The 17,770-nt window shown below is 44.4% G+C and overlaps 1 protein-coding gene across 2 annotated transcripts in view; it reads left to right on the forward strand.

Annotated features, from left to right (window-relative positions):
- Window positions 1-17,770, forward strand: part of tasor2 (transcription activation suppressor family member 2) — a 39,610-nt gene that overhangs the window by 19,565 nt on the left and 2,275 nt on the right. The window contains exons 11-17 of one of the 2 annotated variants that reach the window (XM_036979954.2): window positions 6,835-6,938; window positions 7,131-7,203; window positions 7,298-7,369; window positions 7,492-10,272; window positions 10,879-11,716; window positions 12,981-13,461; window positions 13,571-17,710. In XM_036979954.2, coding sequence (XP_036835849.2) covers window positions 6,835-6,938; window positions 7,131-7,203; window positions 7,298-7,369; window positions 7,492-10,272; window positions 10,879-11,716; window positions 12,981-13,461; window positions 13,571-17,710 — 8,489 coding nt within the window. The remainder of the gene's footprint in view (window positions 1-6,834; window positions 6,939-7,130; window positions 7,204-7,297; window positions 7,370-7,491; window positions 10,273-10,878; window positions 11,717-12,980; window positions 13,462-13,570; window positions 17,711-17,770) is intronic. The other variant, XM_036979965.2, reaches the window with a different exon arrangement.

Raw genomic sequence — 17,770 nt, forward strand, 5'->3', positions numbered from 1 at the left:
ATAGAAGTTAGCCAGAAGCTAGCCAGTTTACTGGCTAACGTTAGTATTCAGCTAACCACTGTTGGTGGTCATCAGCTATCCTTTAGCTCGAAAAGCTATCGCCAGTTTTGTACAACGTGACTCAGACCAGAGCATACCACTATTTTCTCTCCATATCCCCAGATTTCTACCGCAAGCTCTGGACATTTACACCTGGATCTTGCAGCTAGCTAGCTGCTATCCGAGTGACTATTGGCTTACGTCGGTCCCGGAGCAAACATCAATTATTCCGGAGCTAGCCAGCTGAAGAGTTCCATTAGCCACTCCTGGGCTACAATCACCTATCCAGACCCGTTTTACTACCGATGCTGGCTGATGACTTCTGTAACCGTAATAGCCTTGGTTTCATGCATGTTAACATTATAAGCCTCCTCCCTAAGTTTGTTTTATTCACTGCTTTAGCACACTCTGTCAACCCGGATGTCCTAGCCGTGTCTGAATCCTGGCTTAGGAAGACCACCAAAAACTCTGAAATCTCCATCCCTAACTACAACATTTTCAGACAAGATAGAACGGCCAAAGGGGGCGGTGTTGCAATCTACTGCAGAGATAGCCTGCAGAGTTCTGTCCTACTTTCCAGGTCTGTACCCAAACAATTTGAATTTCTACTTTTAAAAATCCACCTCTCTAAAAACAAGTCTCTCACCGTTGTCGCCTGCTATAGACCACCCTCTGCCCCCAGCTGTACTCTGGACACCATATTTGAACTGATTGCCCCCCATCTATCTTCAGAGCTCGTGCTGCTAGTTGACCTAAACTGGAACATGCTTAACACCCCAGCCATCCTACAATCTAAGATTGATGCCCTCAATCTCACACAAATTATCAATGAACCTACCAGGTACCACCCCAAAGCCGTAAATACGGGCACCCTCATACGGGCACCCTCATCCTAACCAACTTGCCTTCTAAATACACCTCTGCTGTTTTCAACCAAGATCTCAGAAATCACTGCCTCATTGCCTGCATCCGTAATGCGTCAGCGGTCAGGTGACCTCCACTCATCACTGTCAAACGCTCCCTGAAACACTTCAGCGAGCAGGCCTTTCTAATTGACCTGGCCCGGGTATCCTGGAAGGATATTGACCTCATCGCGTCAGTAGAGGATGCCTGGTTATTTAAAAAAAATCCTTCCTCACCATCTTAAATAAGCATGCCTCATTCAAGAAATTTAGAACCAGGAGGAGATATAGCCCTTGGTTCTCTCCAGACCTGACTGCTCTTAACCAACACAAAAACATCCCATTGTGTTCTGCATTAGCTTCGAACAGCCCCCGTCATATGCAACTTTTCAGGGAAGTTAGAAACCAATATACATAGGCAGTTAGAATGGCCAAGGCTAGCTTTTTCAAGCAGAAATTCGCCACCGATAAATCCACTATAATTGAGAATTTCAATAAGCATTTTTCTACGGCTGGCCATGCTTTCCACCTGGCTACCCCTACCCCGGTCAACAGCACTGTACCCCCCACAGCAACTCGCCCAAGCCTTCCCCATTTGGGGCGGCAGGGTAGCCTAGTGGTTAGAGTGTTGGACTAGTAACCGAAAGGTTGCAAGTTCAAATCCCCGAGCTGACATGGTCTGTCGTTCTGCCCCTGAACAGGCAGTTAACCCACTGTTCCTAGGCTGTCATTGAAAATAAGAATTTGTTCTTAACTGACTTGCCTAGTTAAATAAAGGTAAAATAAATAAATGTATCCTTCTCCCAAATCCAGTCAGCTGATGTTCTGAAAGAGCTGCAAAATTTGGACCCCTACAAATCAGCCAGGCTAGACAATCTGGACCCTTTCTTTCTGAAATTATCTGCCGAAATTGTTGCAAGCCCTATTACTAGCCTGTTCAACCTCTCTTTCGTGTCATCTGAGATTCCCAAAGATTGGAAAGCATCTGCGGTCATCCCCCTCTTCAAAGGGGGGAACACTCTTTACCCAAACTGCTACAGACCTATATCTATCCTACCCTGCCTTTCTAAGGTCTTCAAAGGCCAAGTCAACAAACAGATTACAGACCATTTCGAAATCCCACCATACCTTCTCCGCTATGCAATCTGGTTTCAGAGCTGGTCATGCTACGCTCAAGGTCCTAAACAATATCTTAACCGCCATCGATAAGAAACAATACTGTGCAGCCGTATTCATTGACCTTGCCAAGGCTTTCGACTCTGTCAATCACCACATCCTCATCGGCAGACTCGATAGCCTTGGTTTCTCAAATGATTGCCTCACCTGGTTCACCAACTACTTCTCTGATAGAGTTCAGTGTGTCAAATCAGAGGGCCTGTTGTCCGGTTCAATTCTTGGGCCGACTCTCTTCTCTGTATACATCCATGATGTCGCTCTTGCTGCTGGTGAGTCTCTGATCCACCTCTACGCAGACGACACCATTCTTTACCATACCACCCTGCATACCACTGCTGGCTTGCTTCTGAAGCTAAGCAGGGTTGGTCCTGGTCAGTCCCTGGATGGGAGACCAGATGCTGCTGGAAGTGGTGTTGGAGGGCCAGTAGGAGGCACTCTTTCCTCTGGTCTAAAAATATCCCAATGCCCCAGGGCAGTGATTGGGGACACTGCCCTATGTAAGGTGTCGTCTTTCGGGTGGGACGTTAAACGGGTGTCCTGACTCTCTGAGGTCATTAAAGATCCCATGGCACTTATCGTAAGAGTAGGGGTGTTAACCCCGGTGTCCTGGCTAAATTCCCAATCTGGCCCTCAAACCATCACGGTCACCTAATAATCCCCAGTTTACAATTGGCTCATTCATCCCCCTCCTCTCCCCTGTAACTATTCCCCAGGTCGTTGCTGTAAATGAGAACGTGTTCTCAGTCAACTTACCTGGTAAAATAACGGATAAATACAAAAAATAAACAAATACAATTCTGTATACTTCTGGCCCTTCTTTGGACACTGTGTTATCAACCCTCCAGACGAGCTTCAATGCCATACAACTCTCCTTCCGTGGCCTTCAACTGCTCGTAAATACAAGTAAAACCAAATGCATGCTCTTCAACCGATCGCTGCCTGCACCTGCCCGCCCATCCAGCATCACTACTCTGGACGGTTCTGACTTAGAATATGTGGACAACTACAAAAACCTAGGCATCTGGTTAGACTGTAAACTCTCCTTCCAGACTCACATCAAACATCTCCAATCCAAAGTTAAATCTAGAATTGGCTTCCTATTTCGCAACAAAGCATCCTTCACTCATGCTGCCAAACATACCCTCGTAAAACTGACCCATCTTACCGATCCTGACGATGACGATGTCATTTACAAAATAGCCTCCAATACCTTACTCAACAAATTGGATGCATTCTATCACAGTGCCATCTGTTTTGTCACCAAAGCCCCATATACTACCCACCACTGCGACCTGTACGCTCTCGTTGGCTGGCCCTCGCTTCATACTCGTCGCCAAACCCACTGGCTGCAGGTCATCTACAAGACCCTGCTAGGTAAAGTCCCCCCTTATCTCAGCTTGCTGGTCACGATAGCAGCACCCACCTGTAGCACGCACTCCAGCTGGTATATCTGGTCACCCCCAAAACCAATTCTTCCTTTGGCCGCCTCTCCTTCCAGTTCTCTGCTGCCAATGACTGGAACGAACTACAAAAATCTCTGAAACTGGAAACACATCTCCCTCACTAGCTTTAAGCACCAGCTGTCAGAGCAGCTCACAGATTACTGCACCTGTACATAGCCCATCTATAATTTATCCCAAGCAACTACCTCTTCCCCTACTGTATTTATTTATTTTGCTCCTTTGCACCCCATTATTTTTAATTCTACTTTGCACATTCAAGTCTACTATTCCAGTGTTTTACTTCCTATATTGTATTTACTTTGCCACCATGGCCTTTTTTTGCCTTTACCTCCCTTATCTCACCTAATTTGCTCACATCGTATATAGACTTATTTTTCTACTGTATTATTGACTGTTTGTTTTACTCCATGTGTAACTCTGTGTTGTTGTATGTGTTGAACTGCTTTGCTTTATCTTGGCCAGATTGCAATTGTAAATGAGAACTTGTTCTCAACTTGCCTACCTGGTTAAATAAAGGTGAAATAAATAAATAAAAATAAATAGTCAGTAAGCAGTTAGACCGACGGGCCCGGTAGCAATTAAATAATAAAACCAAAAGCTTACCTTGACTTGGAAGAGTTCCAGTGTTGTGTTTGTTAGTCATAGCCAGCTAGCTAACATAGCATCCCTCTATTTGAGCCGGGTGTTTAATTAACTAAACTAGCCAGCTGCATTTGCTAGCTAAGTAACAGTTAAATTAAACTGGAAAAAAAATTACGATGCTTGCTTCTCCTTCATTTTTTAATAAATGAATTTGTTGAAAACTGTTCAACTATTGTTTTTCTCTCTCTTGGAGTCAACTATTCACCACATTTTATGCACTGCAGTGCTAGCTATCTGTAGTTTATGCTTTCAGTACTAGATTCAATCTCTGATCCTTTTGATTGGGTGGACAACATGAGGCTACTGTAGACCATTGCAAAACAGTATGTTTTAATCAATTATTTGGTGACATATGAATATATTTAGTATAGATTTATCTAAAAAGGATAACTTTTTCAATGTTTTACCATTTTTACTGAGGAGGATCCCTTTCTCCTCTTAGGAGCCTCCACTGATCCCAATGCCTCAGGGCATTGTTTGTGGACATTGTCCTGTGCACGGTGCCGTCTTTTAGATGGAACGTTAAAACGGGTAACCTGGCTCTCGATGGTCACTAAAGATCCCATGGCACTTATTGTAAGAGTAGTTGTGTTAACCCCGATATGCTGGCTAAATTCCAAATCTGTCCCGCTTACTCTTATGGCCACCTAATTATCCCCAGCTTCCAATTGGCTCATTCATCCCCTCCTCTGTATCTGTTCCACAGGTCGTTGCTGTAAATGAGAATGTGTTCTCAGTCAACTTACCTGGTAAAATAAGGGTAAAATAAAAATGTTTAACTGGTGGCAGTTGTGAAAAAAGAATTGAAAATAATGATATTGTTTCACCGCAACGTGGCTAAACGACGACACAGATAATATGGTGCTGGCTTGCTTCTCCGTGCATCAGCAGCACAGAGCAGCAATGTCCGGTAAGACGAGGGGTGGGGGTGTGTGTCTATTTGTCAATAACTTCCAGTGCGCGATGTGTAATATTAAAGAAGTCTCAAGGTAATTGCTCGCCTGAGGTAGAATACCTCATGATAAACTGTAGACCACACTATCCACCAAGAACGTTCACATCTATATTATTCGTAGCTGTCTATTTACCACCCCAAACCATTGCTGGTACTAAGACCACACTCAACAAGCTGTATAAGGCTATAAGCAAACAAGAAAATGCTCATCCAGAAGTAGCACTCCTAGTGGCCAGGAACTTTAATGCAGGCAAACTTAAATCTGTTTTACCTCATTTCTACCAGCATGTCACATGTGCAACTAGAGGAAAAAAACTAGAGAACACCTTTACAGACAGACGCATACAAAGCTCTCCCTCGCCCTCTATTTGGTAAATCTGACCATAATTATATACTCATGATTCCTGCTTACAAGCAAAAACTAAAGCAGGAAGTACCAGTGACTCGCTCAATACGGAATTGGTCAGATGACACGGATGCTACGCTACAGGACTGTTTTGCTAGCACAGACTGGAATATGTTTCGAGATTCATCCAATGACATTGAGGAGTATACCACCTCAGTCATCGTCTTCATCAATAAGTGCATCGACACAGTGACTGTACGTACATATCCTAACCAGAAGCCATGCATGAGAGGCAACATCCGCACCGAGCTAAAGGCTAGAGCTGCCGCTTTCAAGGAGCGGGACACTAATCCAGACGCTTAGAAGAAATACTGCTATGCCCTCAGACAAACCAAAAAACAGGCAAAGCGTCAACACAGGACTAAGATTGAACACCGGCTCTGACGCTACAAAGCGAAACCCAGCAGCGAGCTGCCCAGTGACGCGAGCCTACCAGATGAGCTAAATGCCTTTTATGCTCGCTTCGAGGCAAGCAACACTGAAGCATGCATGTGAGCACCAGCTGTTCCAGACGACTGTGTGATCACGCTCTCCCGTAGCCCATGTGAGCAAGACCATTAAAAAGGTCAAGATTCACAAAGCTGCGGGGCCAGACGGATTACCAGGAAGTGTACTCAAAGCATGCTCGGACCAACTGGCAAGTGTCTTCACTGACATTTTCAATCTTTCCCTGACCAAGTCTGTAATACCTACATGTTTCATACAGACCAAACGAAGGTATACTGCCTAAATGATTATTGCCTGGTAGCACATCGGTAGCCATGAAGTGCTTTGAAAAGCGGGTCATGACTCACATCAACACCATCATGCCGGAAACCCTAGACCCATTCCTATTCGCATACCGCCCCAAGAGATCCACAGATGACGCAATCTCAATCGCACTCCACACTGCCCTTTCCCACCTGGACAAAAAGAACACCTATGTGAGAATGCTGTTCATTGATTTCAGCTCAGCGTTCAACACCATAGTACCCACAAAGCTTAAATTACACCATCTATGAATATATATATTTTTAAGTTATTCAACTATAAATCACCAAAGTTACGATAGATTACCATAGATCTTCAGTTAATTATGAAAATTACAGAAGATTCCTGTAACTTTGATAAATTACCAGTAGCTTTGCAACCCTACCCAAGGATATTTTTATGTGTTGCTTATCTGAATATTTATCCAGCTGTGAGAGCTTTACAGAGCTTTATTATTTTTTTTTTTACCATTTAATGATATTGAATTGTATGGTTTTTCAGTTTCTCTGGAAGGAATGGGTTGGAGTCTGTATGAGCTGGCACCCAGTGAGGCTGAGGACACCTCTCTCTCTCAGCTCACACAGGAGCTCAAGGAGAAAGACCTGGTGAGCGTTCATTGTTCTTAAAGTCGGCTGACATTTTATTGGAAGACCGGAATGGAAAGGGGGATACTTAGTCAGTTGTACAATGCATTCAACTGAAAAGTGTCTTCCGCATACATCAACCCCTCTGAATGCAGTTGTTGCATTGTTGTGTTGTCAGACCTTGATTCTAATAAATATTTTTCTTACCAACAGGCCCTCGTAATACAACTGAATGATAGTGGTTTCCTTATACTGTTACATTCATCTCACTTCCTCACATATGAAGGTAATACAAAACCTGTATATGCAACATATTGCATTTAAATATATTATAGATAGAAGCTAAATATCTAACTTTACATTATAATTGTACATTTCAGATGCTGGGTCCAATAAGCCAGAGGTATTGCAGGGGATGTTTGTGTTTCCGGATTCCAGAGCTATACAGCGAGGTGTGTGTGTGTGTGTGTGTGTGTGTGTGGCCAACACCTTCGCCCTTGTATACAGTGAGGTTTTTTGTCTATTCTTTTATAATTTATCCTTACGTAATGTATTTTTTTTTTTTTTACCACAGACACCAAGATCTGCTCGAAGAATCCCTCCCTCTCACCAGAGGGCCTCCAGGTGGTGCCTGCACTGAACTACGCAGAGACAGAGGTGGAAAAGTGCCTCCCTGAACAGAGTGGGGAGCTACGTGGTTTACTAGAGCAGCATATCCAGAGCTACGCTGCCCTCATCCACCCTGGGCTTACTATCAGTCCATCCAGGGAAGCCAGCATCTTCCCAGATCAGTTTGATGTTCCTGACGCCCTCAAATATCTCTACTCCACCCCAAAGTGGACTGAAATGGGATGGAAATGTCTCAAGTCTTACTTCCACCAGCCGGACTCCTTCGAGCTCTCTGTATCCAGGGCCACGGAGCTCCTGGCGGCTGGACGAGAGGAGCGAGGGGATGAGCCAGATGATGACATCTACTACTGTCTGTCATCTCCAGAAGGCCCCCCCATGACTCCTGCTAGTCTGGGTGGCCCAGAGGAGGAGCAGTCAGGGGGACAGTCACCAGGAGACACAGCTGACACAGCCACATACATAAGTAATGCACCGGCAGTATTTACAGAGGACTTTGAGAAACCTGGTATGACCAAGGCAGACAGTAATGCACCAAATAAAAGAGTAGAGGAAGAGAAGACCTTGTCTTCAAAGGAGGTGCAAGATGTGCAACCCGAGGAGGTGCAGGAGGAAGTGCCCTCTGATCTTACCAAGCCTGCCATCCCAGCAGGGGACTTTGGGAAACCTGTCTTGAAGAAGGCTGACAGTAATGCACCAGGGACAACTTTGATTCCAAAAGAGGTGCAGAAGGAGCTTCCCTATGATATTTCCCAGCCTGTTGTGTTGGCAGATGATTCTGGGAAGCCTGGGAAGAACAAGGCCGTACCAGGGGTAGGAGTAGAGGATGAAGGGACACATTTGAACGCAGAGGAAGTCCAAGTGGATAGGCAAAAGGAGGTGAAAGAGGATATGCTTTCTGATCTTTCACAGCCTGCAGAAAACTTGAGGAAAGCTGGCCCAGCAGCGTTGGGTAAGGCAGACTGTAAAGCACCAGAGGTAGGAGTAGCGAATGAAGGGACAAACTTGCACCTGAAAGAGGTGCAAAAGGATATGCCCTCTGGTCTTTCACAGCCTGCAGTCTCTCAAGAGGAATTGAAGAAACCTGGGCCGGCCCTGGCAACCAAGCCCAACATTAAAGCAGTAGAGACAGGAGTAGAGGATAAAGGGGGGGATTTGCCTAAGAAGGAGGTGCAAGAGGAGGTTCCATGTGATCTTTCCCAGTTTGCAGTGTCGGCAAATGTTTTTGCAATAGCCGGTATGACAGTGATGACCAAGGCCACAGAGGTGACAGAGGTTTCAACCTCACCTGCATCAGGTGACCTCCCAACAGTGCTAGTCATCACTGCCACTGAAGGAACTGCAACCGTTGTACCTCATAATGAGAACTTTGGCTTGATCAATACAGAGTCGATCACAAAGAACTCCTCCAGTTTGCCACCAGCCAAAGTACAGGAGAGGGGTGGAAGTGCTCTCAATGGGCAACGTGGCAAGGCCAATGAGGTCAATAATTTATCTACATCAGATTGGAGGAAACGGCCAAGGAAACGGCGTAGATTTAGCGGGTTGGGTAAACGGGTCTTGAGGTCTTCGGCAGCTGACTTTGAAGAGGAAGAAACTGAGAAGGGATGTTTGGATTCAAGTAAAGTCTATTCATTGAAAAAGAGGAAGGAAATGACAGATTTAGTTCAACTTAACCCATGGAAAAAGAAGGAAAGGATGGATGTAACCCAGGTTCGTCCATTGAAAATGCAGAGGGAACTGATGAATTTGATCCAAGATCTGCCTTTGAAAAAGAAGAAGGAAAGCAAGGATTCAATGAACTTTTACCCATTCAAAAGAAAGGAAAGTGTGGATCTAATTCACGATGGCCACCCATTGAAAAAGAAGACAGATCGGTGGGACTTGAAGGCAATCATCTCCGAATGCGGTAGAATCTTTGTCCCTCATGGTTCTGAAGTTATCGCCAAGGATATAGAATCTTTGAAAGTTATGGGGAAAGTGATAGATCACAAACAATGTGCTGATGAGATGATGGTTGAAGCTTGTATCAAAGTACCCCAACCCATAGAAACAGGAGATGAACCTGGCCTAGAGTTGATAAAGTCAGATGAAAACAAAGATCCGCACATATGGAGTTCAGACAGTAAAGACCATCCACCAGAGGTCAAAATGGCTGATGTAGACAAGATGGCCTCTCAGAAATCCTCAGAACTGGTCCAGAACAAAGACATGGATTTTCCTTCCTTAGAAAAACACAAAAAGAATAGTCAATTTGTTGCAATATCCCTCAGTAAACTAAAGACAGTTTTTTCAAGAAGGGGAAAGAAGAAAACACCTCTCAAACCTGTTTCAGAAGATCAAATGTTAGCATTGGACAAAAAAAGCAAGGCCGATGCTGGCATGGAAAGTGTTCATTTCAGTCATTCCTGCAAAGATACCCCGGACAGAACCACAGGTGCTGCTGAAGTTGCAAAGGAACAGACATTTGGCCTAGACCCAAAGTTTGCACTAGCATTAGGCTTGACTCCTAGGGAGTTGCATAATAATGCACCCAAATCTCCAGAAAAAAGTGATATTCCACTGAAGCAAGACATTCAGAGCAGACTGGACCTGGTTACACCTCAAGCCACATCTGACCAAATGTCTGAGGCTTTGCCTAGCTCCCCTTCAGCAACAATAACCTTAACGGGTCGGGGGAGCCCATTACAAATGAAATGCAAGCCTGCAGACTCCATAAGGAAAAAATGTAAGTTCTCTTGGGAAGTCATGTAGTTGTTGTCAACCTCACACACTGCAAATAACAAAACATGCAGATTTGATTTGGTTCTCCTAAACCACACACTTAATTAGATATTGATATTTGTCATCTTGATAATTGAGTTGTGATTGCAGTTAATATGTGCTGAATGTTGAAATATGCCGAAATGTTAAAATAATCCCTTTGTCTTGAATTCCTGATGATTCTGTTTCTACATATCTCTTTTTCTACCTGAACTGCAAAGCAACACTATGAAGTTAAATGTTAATAGCTTCTTGCTATTCTGGCTCCAGGTCTGTTTGTGCTGTAGTTGACAAGACAGCACAAACTGATCTTGGACCAGGCTAGCCTCTTGCCACCTCCGTTGCCTCTGCTTTGTCTTGCTGTGTGTCGTGCTACTGTCGCCCATTTCAATCTAATACAAATCATAAAACAATTTGGTTCAATTTTGGCGAGGAGATTTGCATGCAGGCGACTGACTGCCTTACGACAATTTAATTTCAAAGTATTCATTATCACTATACGCTACTTTGTGTTTTTTGTTTTCATACTGTTTCTTCTGTCTCTTTTCTCTGTTCTCTTTTGTTTCTACAGGGTGGTTGCACTATCACACACCAACTTCTTTTGAAAAAGAGAAAGTAGCACAACCTATATCCTCCCAACTACTGACACTTAACCCTGATGCCAGGCGTGTTGTCAGTAGGGGTAGGCCTCGCACAGTGAAGAAAGATACCAGTGATGCATCATGCCCACCAGCAGATGCTTTGACCCTATTGGCCGATTTGGCCCTTAGTACCAGTAACGACAAAGTACTGGAACAGCAGCCAGACCACCTGGCACTTCAGCAACAAGAATGCTGTCCAAGTTTGCTTATAAGTGACAACAGTGTCAAAGATGGCGGCTCTCCTCATGAGTCAGATGGTGAACCAGAGTCTGTCCTTCATGCACTGCTGAAGCACCCTTCTGTTGCTAGGCTTAAACTTCCCCCTCAGTCTCCGTCACCCAAGGGGCTGGTGGTGGGGAGTGGGGAGCGGGTTGTGTTAGTCTCACAAGAGCATTCTTACTCACTACCGCCATCCTCCTCTCTACTATTGGGTTTGTCAGGTTCAACCCTCCAAGTCCCCATTTCGGAGGGACTTCAGCCGCATCGCAAGGATATGGTCTATGGTGACGGAACTCAAGCACTACGGGCCTTCCTGTGTCAGGAGCAGGACCAGAACAGGAAGGAACTCGGGAAGGAATCCGGGGTGGCTCCAGAATCCATGAGAAAAGGAATTGGGCGCAGGCAGAAGTTCCGTCGGTTACGGCGGTTCATCGAAAAAGACCGCTCAGTTCAAGTGACAAGGCTGTGGAAGGAAAACTATGACTTTAATTCAGACAGCAAGTTTACCAACGACCCTATGGATAAAACAGTTATTAGAGCCCTGCATGGGTATGTACTTAGAATTTGTAATTTACACTGAACAAAAATATAAACACAACATGCAACAATTTCAAAGAGTTACAATTCATATAATGAAATCAATCAATTTAAATAAATTAATTGGGCCCTAATCTATGGATTTCACATGACTGGGAATACAGATATGAATCTGTTGGTCACAGATACCTTAAAAAATGTAGGGGCATGGATCAGAACACCATTCAGTATCTGGTATGACCACTATTTGCCTTGTGCAGCGCGACATCTCCTTCACATAGAGTTGATCAGGCCTGTGGAATGTTGTCCCACTCCTCTTCAATGGCTGTGCGAAATTCCTGGATATTGGCGGGAACTGAAACATGCTGTCATACACGTCGATCCAGAGCATCCCAAACATGCTCAATGGGTAACATGTCTGGTGAGTATGCAGGCCATGGAAAAACAGGGTCCTTTTCAACTTCCAAGAATTGTGTACAGATCCTTGCGTCATTGGACTGTGCATTATCATGCTGAAACATGAGGTGATGGAGGCAGGTGAATGACACAACAATGGGCTCAGGATCTCGTCACGGTATCTCTATGCATTCAAATTGCCATCGATAAAATTCAATTGTATTCATTGTCCGTAGCTTATGCCTGCCCATACCATAACCCCACCACCACCATGGGGCACTGTGTTCACACATCAGGAAACAGATCACCCACACGACACCGTACATGTGATCTGCCATCTATTCCTCCATGAAGTTCACACTTCTTCAGCGTGCCAGTGGCTATCGGAGGTGAGCATTTGCCCACTGAAGTCGTTTATGATGCCGAACTGCAGTCAGGAAGACCCTGGTGAGGCCGATGAGCACGCAGATGAGCTTCCCTGAGATGGTTTCTGACAGTGGTCCGCGGTTGTGAGGCTGGTTGAACATACTACCAAATTCTCTAAAATGACATTGGAGGCGGTTTATGGTAGAGAAATGAACATGAAATGATCTGGCAACAGTTCTGGTGAACATTCCTCCAGTCAGCATGCCAATCTTTTATTTCAGCTCATGAAACATGGGACCAACACTACATGTTGCATTTATAATTTTGCTCAGTGTAAATAAAAATGTCTAGTTTTTTTGTTATAATTTTCTTTTAACTAATAGATGCATAAGTGAAGAGCTTGCTAGAGACAGAAAGCTTATTCTATATATTACTCCACAGACTAATTGTTTGACTCAATTTTGATTTCTCTGTGTCCCTTTCCTTCACCCCTATGCACCCTCTCTCTGTACAGCCCATGGGATTTCAACATTGAGGACACAAACGAACAGGTTCAGCTCATCATCCACATGTGGATAGGTCTTTTCTACAGCAGGTCCACTGCTAGGTTCTTCCAGGCAGACCCAAGTCTTCTATGTATGGAGGAAAAAGATTCTACAGAAGTGGATCATGGAATGGTACAAGCCCAGGTTACATCTGAGACCAAGACAAGTTCCCCTGCTTATATTGCCCTTTCCAAGATCACAGAACCTGAAGTTTTGGACCGTAGTAATGTGGGTAAAAAAGAATCACAACCATTAAGCTTGGAACCTGAGGCATTGGACCTTTCAGTGAAAACAACATCGACTGTGTTAGATTTCACTGTAGACACAAAGGATTCCCCTGAGTCCAAGCAAAGAATAGATTTAAAAAGTCCTTCAGTATACCAACCAGAAAGTGGACTCCACAAGGAAATCATCTCTTTTCACAAACAAAGTACAGGTCTTGAGTTAAAGGTTAGAAAATAAATGTATTTATATATGTAAAGCACAAATGTTTTCCAATAAATATTTTGTTGACATAATACACATAATTGTTTATTTTGCTTGTCTCTTTTCTCTACAGGTTTACAGAGACCGTGAGGACAGCATGACGTCAGACAAAACGAGTGAACTGGATGATGATGAAACTAACACCCATGACAATGACAGCAATGGTACCCTCCAAAATGATGTGTCCCCTAAAAGAAGAAATTTGGAAAGTGATGGATCGTACATTCTCTTGTGTGAACAGGCAGCAAGTGTGTACATTAATCAAGAAAAGGTCCTGGAGACTCAAATAATTGACCGGGGTTTGGAGGGCAAAGCCAAAAAGGAAATCCAAAAGGAAGAGAGGAGCCATGATGGAGAACAAAACATAGCACGTCAAGATAACGATTCAGTCAAAACAATGTCATGCACAGAGGTGCTGGGGGATGGTGACCTTACCAATATGGCTGACAGAGTTGAGCGTAATGCAAGTGAACCCAGAGATGGGTCTTACGTTGCCGAGTCAAAAATGCACAAAGCATATCCTAGCGTGGAGGATTCTGTTGAAGCAGCAAAACCAGAAGCAGTGCATGTTGGGAAAGACACCACAAACAAGGAAATCAATGCACAACCTGCTGGGAATGATTCCATTGGTAAGGCACTCAAAGCAATGCATGATGAAAAGATTCCCAAAGATGTGTCACGGGTTGATGGGAACTCCAAAAATAAGGTGCAAACGGCATTGCAGGAAGGGAATGATAATGGTGATGAGGCACAAACGGCATTGCAGGAAGGGAATGATAATGGTGATGAGGCACAAACGGCATTGCAGGAAGGGAATGATAATGGTGATGAGGCACAAATGGAATTGCAGGAAGGGAATGATAATGGTGATGAGGCGCAAACGGCATTGCAGGAAGGGAATGATAATGGTGATGAGGCGCAAACGGCATTGCAGGAAGGGAATGATAATGGTGATGAGGCGCAAACGGCATTGCAGGAAGGGAATGATAATGGTGATGAGGCGCAAACGGCATTGCAGGAAGGGAATGATAATGGTGATGAGGCGCAAACGGCATTGCAGGAAGGGAATGATAATAGTGATGAGGCGCAAACTGCATTGCAGGAAGGGAATGATAATGGTGATGAGGCACTACCAGCGGTGAATTATGAAAAAGAGTCAGGAGATGAAGCAGCACCTGCAGTATGTGGTGGGAATAATTCTGTGGCTGAAACACCACCAGAGATATCACATAATGAAAATGATTCCCAAAAAGAGACACCGTCAGTGGTGCATGGTGGAAATGATTCGACACTACCTGTGAAATTGTATAGCAAGCTGTATATAGACGAAGAACCCACCGATGAGGTACAACCAATGGAACAGGTTGGGAATGTTTCTGTTGGCACCACTAGAGTACTGCTAGAGATGCAGGTTGAGATTAAATCTAACGATGAGGTACTGACCACGAGAGTATTTCCACTGTGTGATGGGAACACGCCTTTTGTAGGTGAGTTCGACACACCCATTCAGTCCAAGGATGTTTCAGCAGAAGCTAAAACAACAGCAGTTGAGACCGATTTCAATGGGATTAGGGATTCTAAAGATCAGAAACGGATATCAATGCCGGGTCAGAGTAAATCTGATATTGACACACAAGGGCCCCGACATTCTCAAGACGAGACATCAGAGGTACTGCCAGGCCTGGTAGAAATACCACTGATTGGAGCAGGAATTCCCAGGGAAGATATCTCACACACAGATGTTCTACATTCACACAGTCAGACATCAGAGACAGTGCGTGCTCAGATAGAAATACAATTTATTGGAGTAGAATTACCATTCATTGGAGTAGAGACGGATAGCAAGGATATCATGCACACAGAGGTGCACGACACACCAATATCTTCAGTGTGTCATAGTGATAATTTGTTTTCAGGTGAAATGTTTAGAATAGTTGCAAAGGCAACTGAATCTGTCAGTAGATGCCCAACCCCTATCGTGGACGATGGTTACATCCCGATTCCTGACATCGACAGTGGCTGCTTGGTTAACTGCAATGCCAGTGGGGTAGGCAAACCCCTCAGCAGATGCCCAACACCTACACAAGATGAGCCACCTTTCGTTACAGAATTGTCTTATGACCATCACACAACGAAGACTGTTTTTTTGCCCGATTCGAAAGACACCAACAGTCCCAACCTCAATAGTGGTTTTGCTCTTATTGAAAATGAAAAGGCTTATTGTGAACCAAGTCTTGGTAGCAGCCCTAGCTCTGTAGAGAATATGTTGCATAAATTGCGTAAATCCAGCAACAACAATAGCAAACCAAATAATCTGGAAGCCATTGGTAATCAGTTCTCTCAATTATGGACTGAACCCCACAAGAAGCCAATCGCCACTAGCACACCTCTCAACACCCCCTATACTTCTTCAAAGGAAAAAAACGATTACAGTCCTTATTCAAATATGCGACTTACCCCTGCTGAACAAGACCTGTATGCTCTTTCAAGTCACGATTCACTGCATAGGTTCCCTGACTCCTATCCCAAAACCCATAGCACCTTAACACAGAAAGCAGCATTCTCTGTGCCATCAACCCACCTTGAAGTCCTGTCCAATGACACAACAGAAAGAATATTAACTCGGGATTTGAGTGAAATCGCTTTGGAGGGAGACACTAACTTGTGTCCTGCGTCAACAGAGATTATCATACAGTCCATCCGTCAGAATATCCCAGGAGTAAGTGGACCTACAGCAGCTTCTCAGAACCTTTCAGGGCCCAACTTTACTGAGCCCCATCCATACAGCCAACAACTTGCCATGGCTGTGAATCTCTCCAAGAGTGAAGGCAGCAGAGGAGAGTACAGCTGGAAAGAAGGACAAACTAATATTGACCCTATGTCTTCAGATGTTGTCAAAAGCAAACAAACCGCTGCCCCTGTCCACTCAAACACTAATCCTCACCTGTATAACACACCATATGTCACTGAAATGAGGAGACAGATTGCAAGTTTGCAAGATTATGTTATGGATGAAAGTGAGGAGCCTGCCGTAGAGCAAGACAACATTGAATCTAGTCTAGAGACAAATTGGATATCAGATGACCAACACGCAAGTAATACATCCCAGTTGAATAAAACAAAACTTGACTTCATCAACTCTTTACGCGAGTATCAGCAATGGGATAAAAGGGAATTTGATGATGTTTTGGACTTCAGCAAGCAAGGCACTTCCTCTTCAGTCACCTTCCAGTCTGAAGAATCAGACAAAATATTTACCCGTATGGAAGAGAACAAACAGGACTGGTTAAAGTATTGTAGGTCAGAGAGGAGTGGGAACACCTCCAAAAGCCAAATCGATTTGGACGATGAGCACGAGGAAGTTTCCTCATTTGCAAAGCCATGCCTAGTTACAGTTTTGGATCACAAAGGAAACAGAATCACCTATGAAAACTATCCCGTTCTGAAACCTTCAACAAGCACGCACACATGGACAGCTCCGAACTCAAACAGACAGGGCTCGAGCAGTTTTCTGGAGTTCTCCAAGAGGTGGGATGATACACATAACACTGATGAATCTGACCTCACTCAGTCTTCTGTGGATCTGGAGACCCTCATCTTCTCAGAGAGAATGAACCAGATGCTAAAACGTAAAAGGAAGAGTAGCAGCAGCAGGTACAACCGATCAAAATACCACAGGTCAACTGTAGAAGAAAGAGCTTCCTCCTGTAGCCCGGCTGTGACAGTGCACTTTTCCAGCCTGCAGGAACAGGAAAGCTCGGAAGAACACTGGGAGGGACTACCTTCACTCGCAGGGCAGAAGTTAAAAATAGATATGCCTGAAAGGAAGGGTATGCCTGAAGAAACAGACAGAGATATGCCACAGCATCTTCAAAAACTCTCCTATACAAAGGGCAGTGAGATGACGCATGTCAACGTTTCAGATCTGGTTGCGGAAAGTTTCAAGGCGTACCATGCCATGATGACTGAGGTCTGTGCAGGCAGAAAGTACCCACACAGAACTGAGAGACTCAAGAGAGAAGCAGCAAAGAGAAACAGTTTGCCAAAGTCTCGAGCCCCAAGCAAAGACAAAGACTTCTGTGGTCAGATGAAGAAGGACATGTATGACAGCCTGCATGATAATCTGAACTCTGTTGTGAAACAGTCATGTAAGAACAAGTTCAGGTTCTACATACTGGTGACATCAGATGACCCATTCTTCAACGAGACAAAGGTAAGATGAACATAAGTGTTAGACAGGTCCTAGATCAGTTTGTGCTGTCTTGCCAACTTC

This window comes from Oncorhynchus mykiss, chromosome 1 (assembly GCF_057628025.1).
Source record: "Oncorhynchus mykiss isolate SJ-2025 chromosome 1, ASM5762802v1, whole genome shotgun sequence".
NCBI classification, from domain to species: domain Eukaryota; kingdom Metazoa; phylum Chordata; class Actinopteri; order Salmoniformes; family Salmonidae; genus Oncorhynchus; species Oncorhynchus mykiss.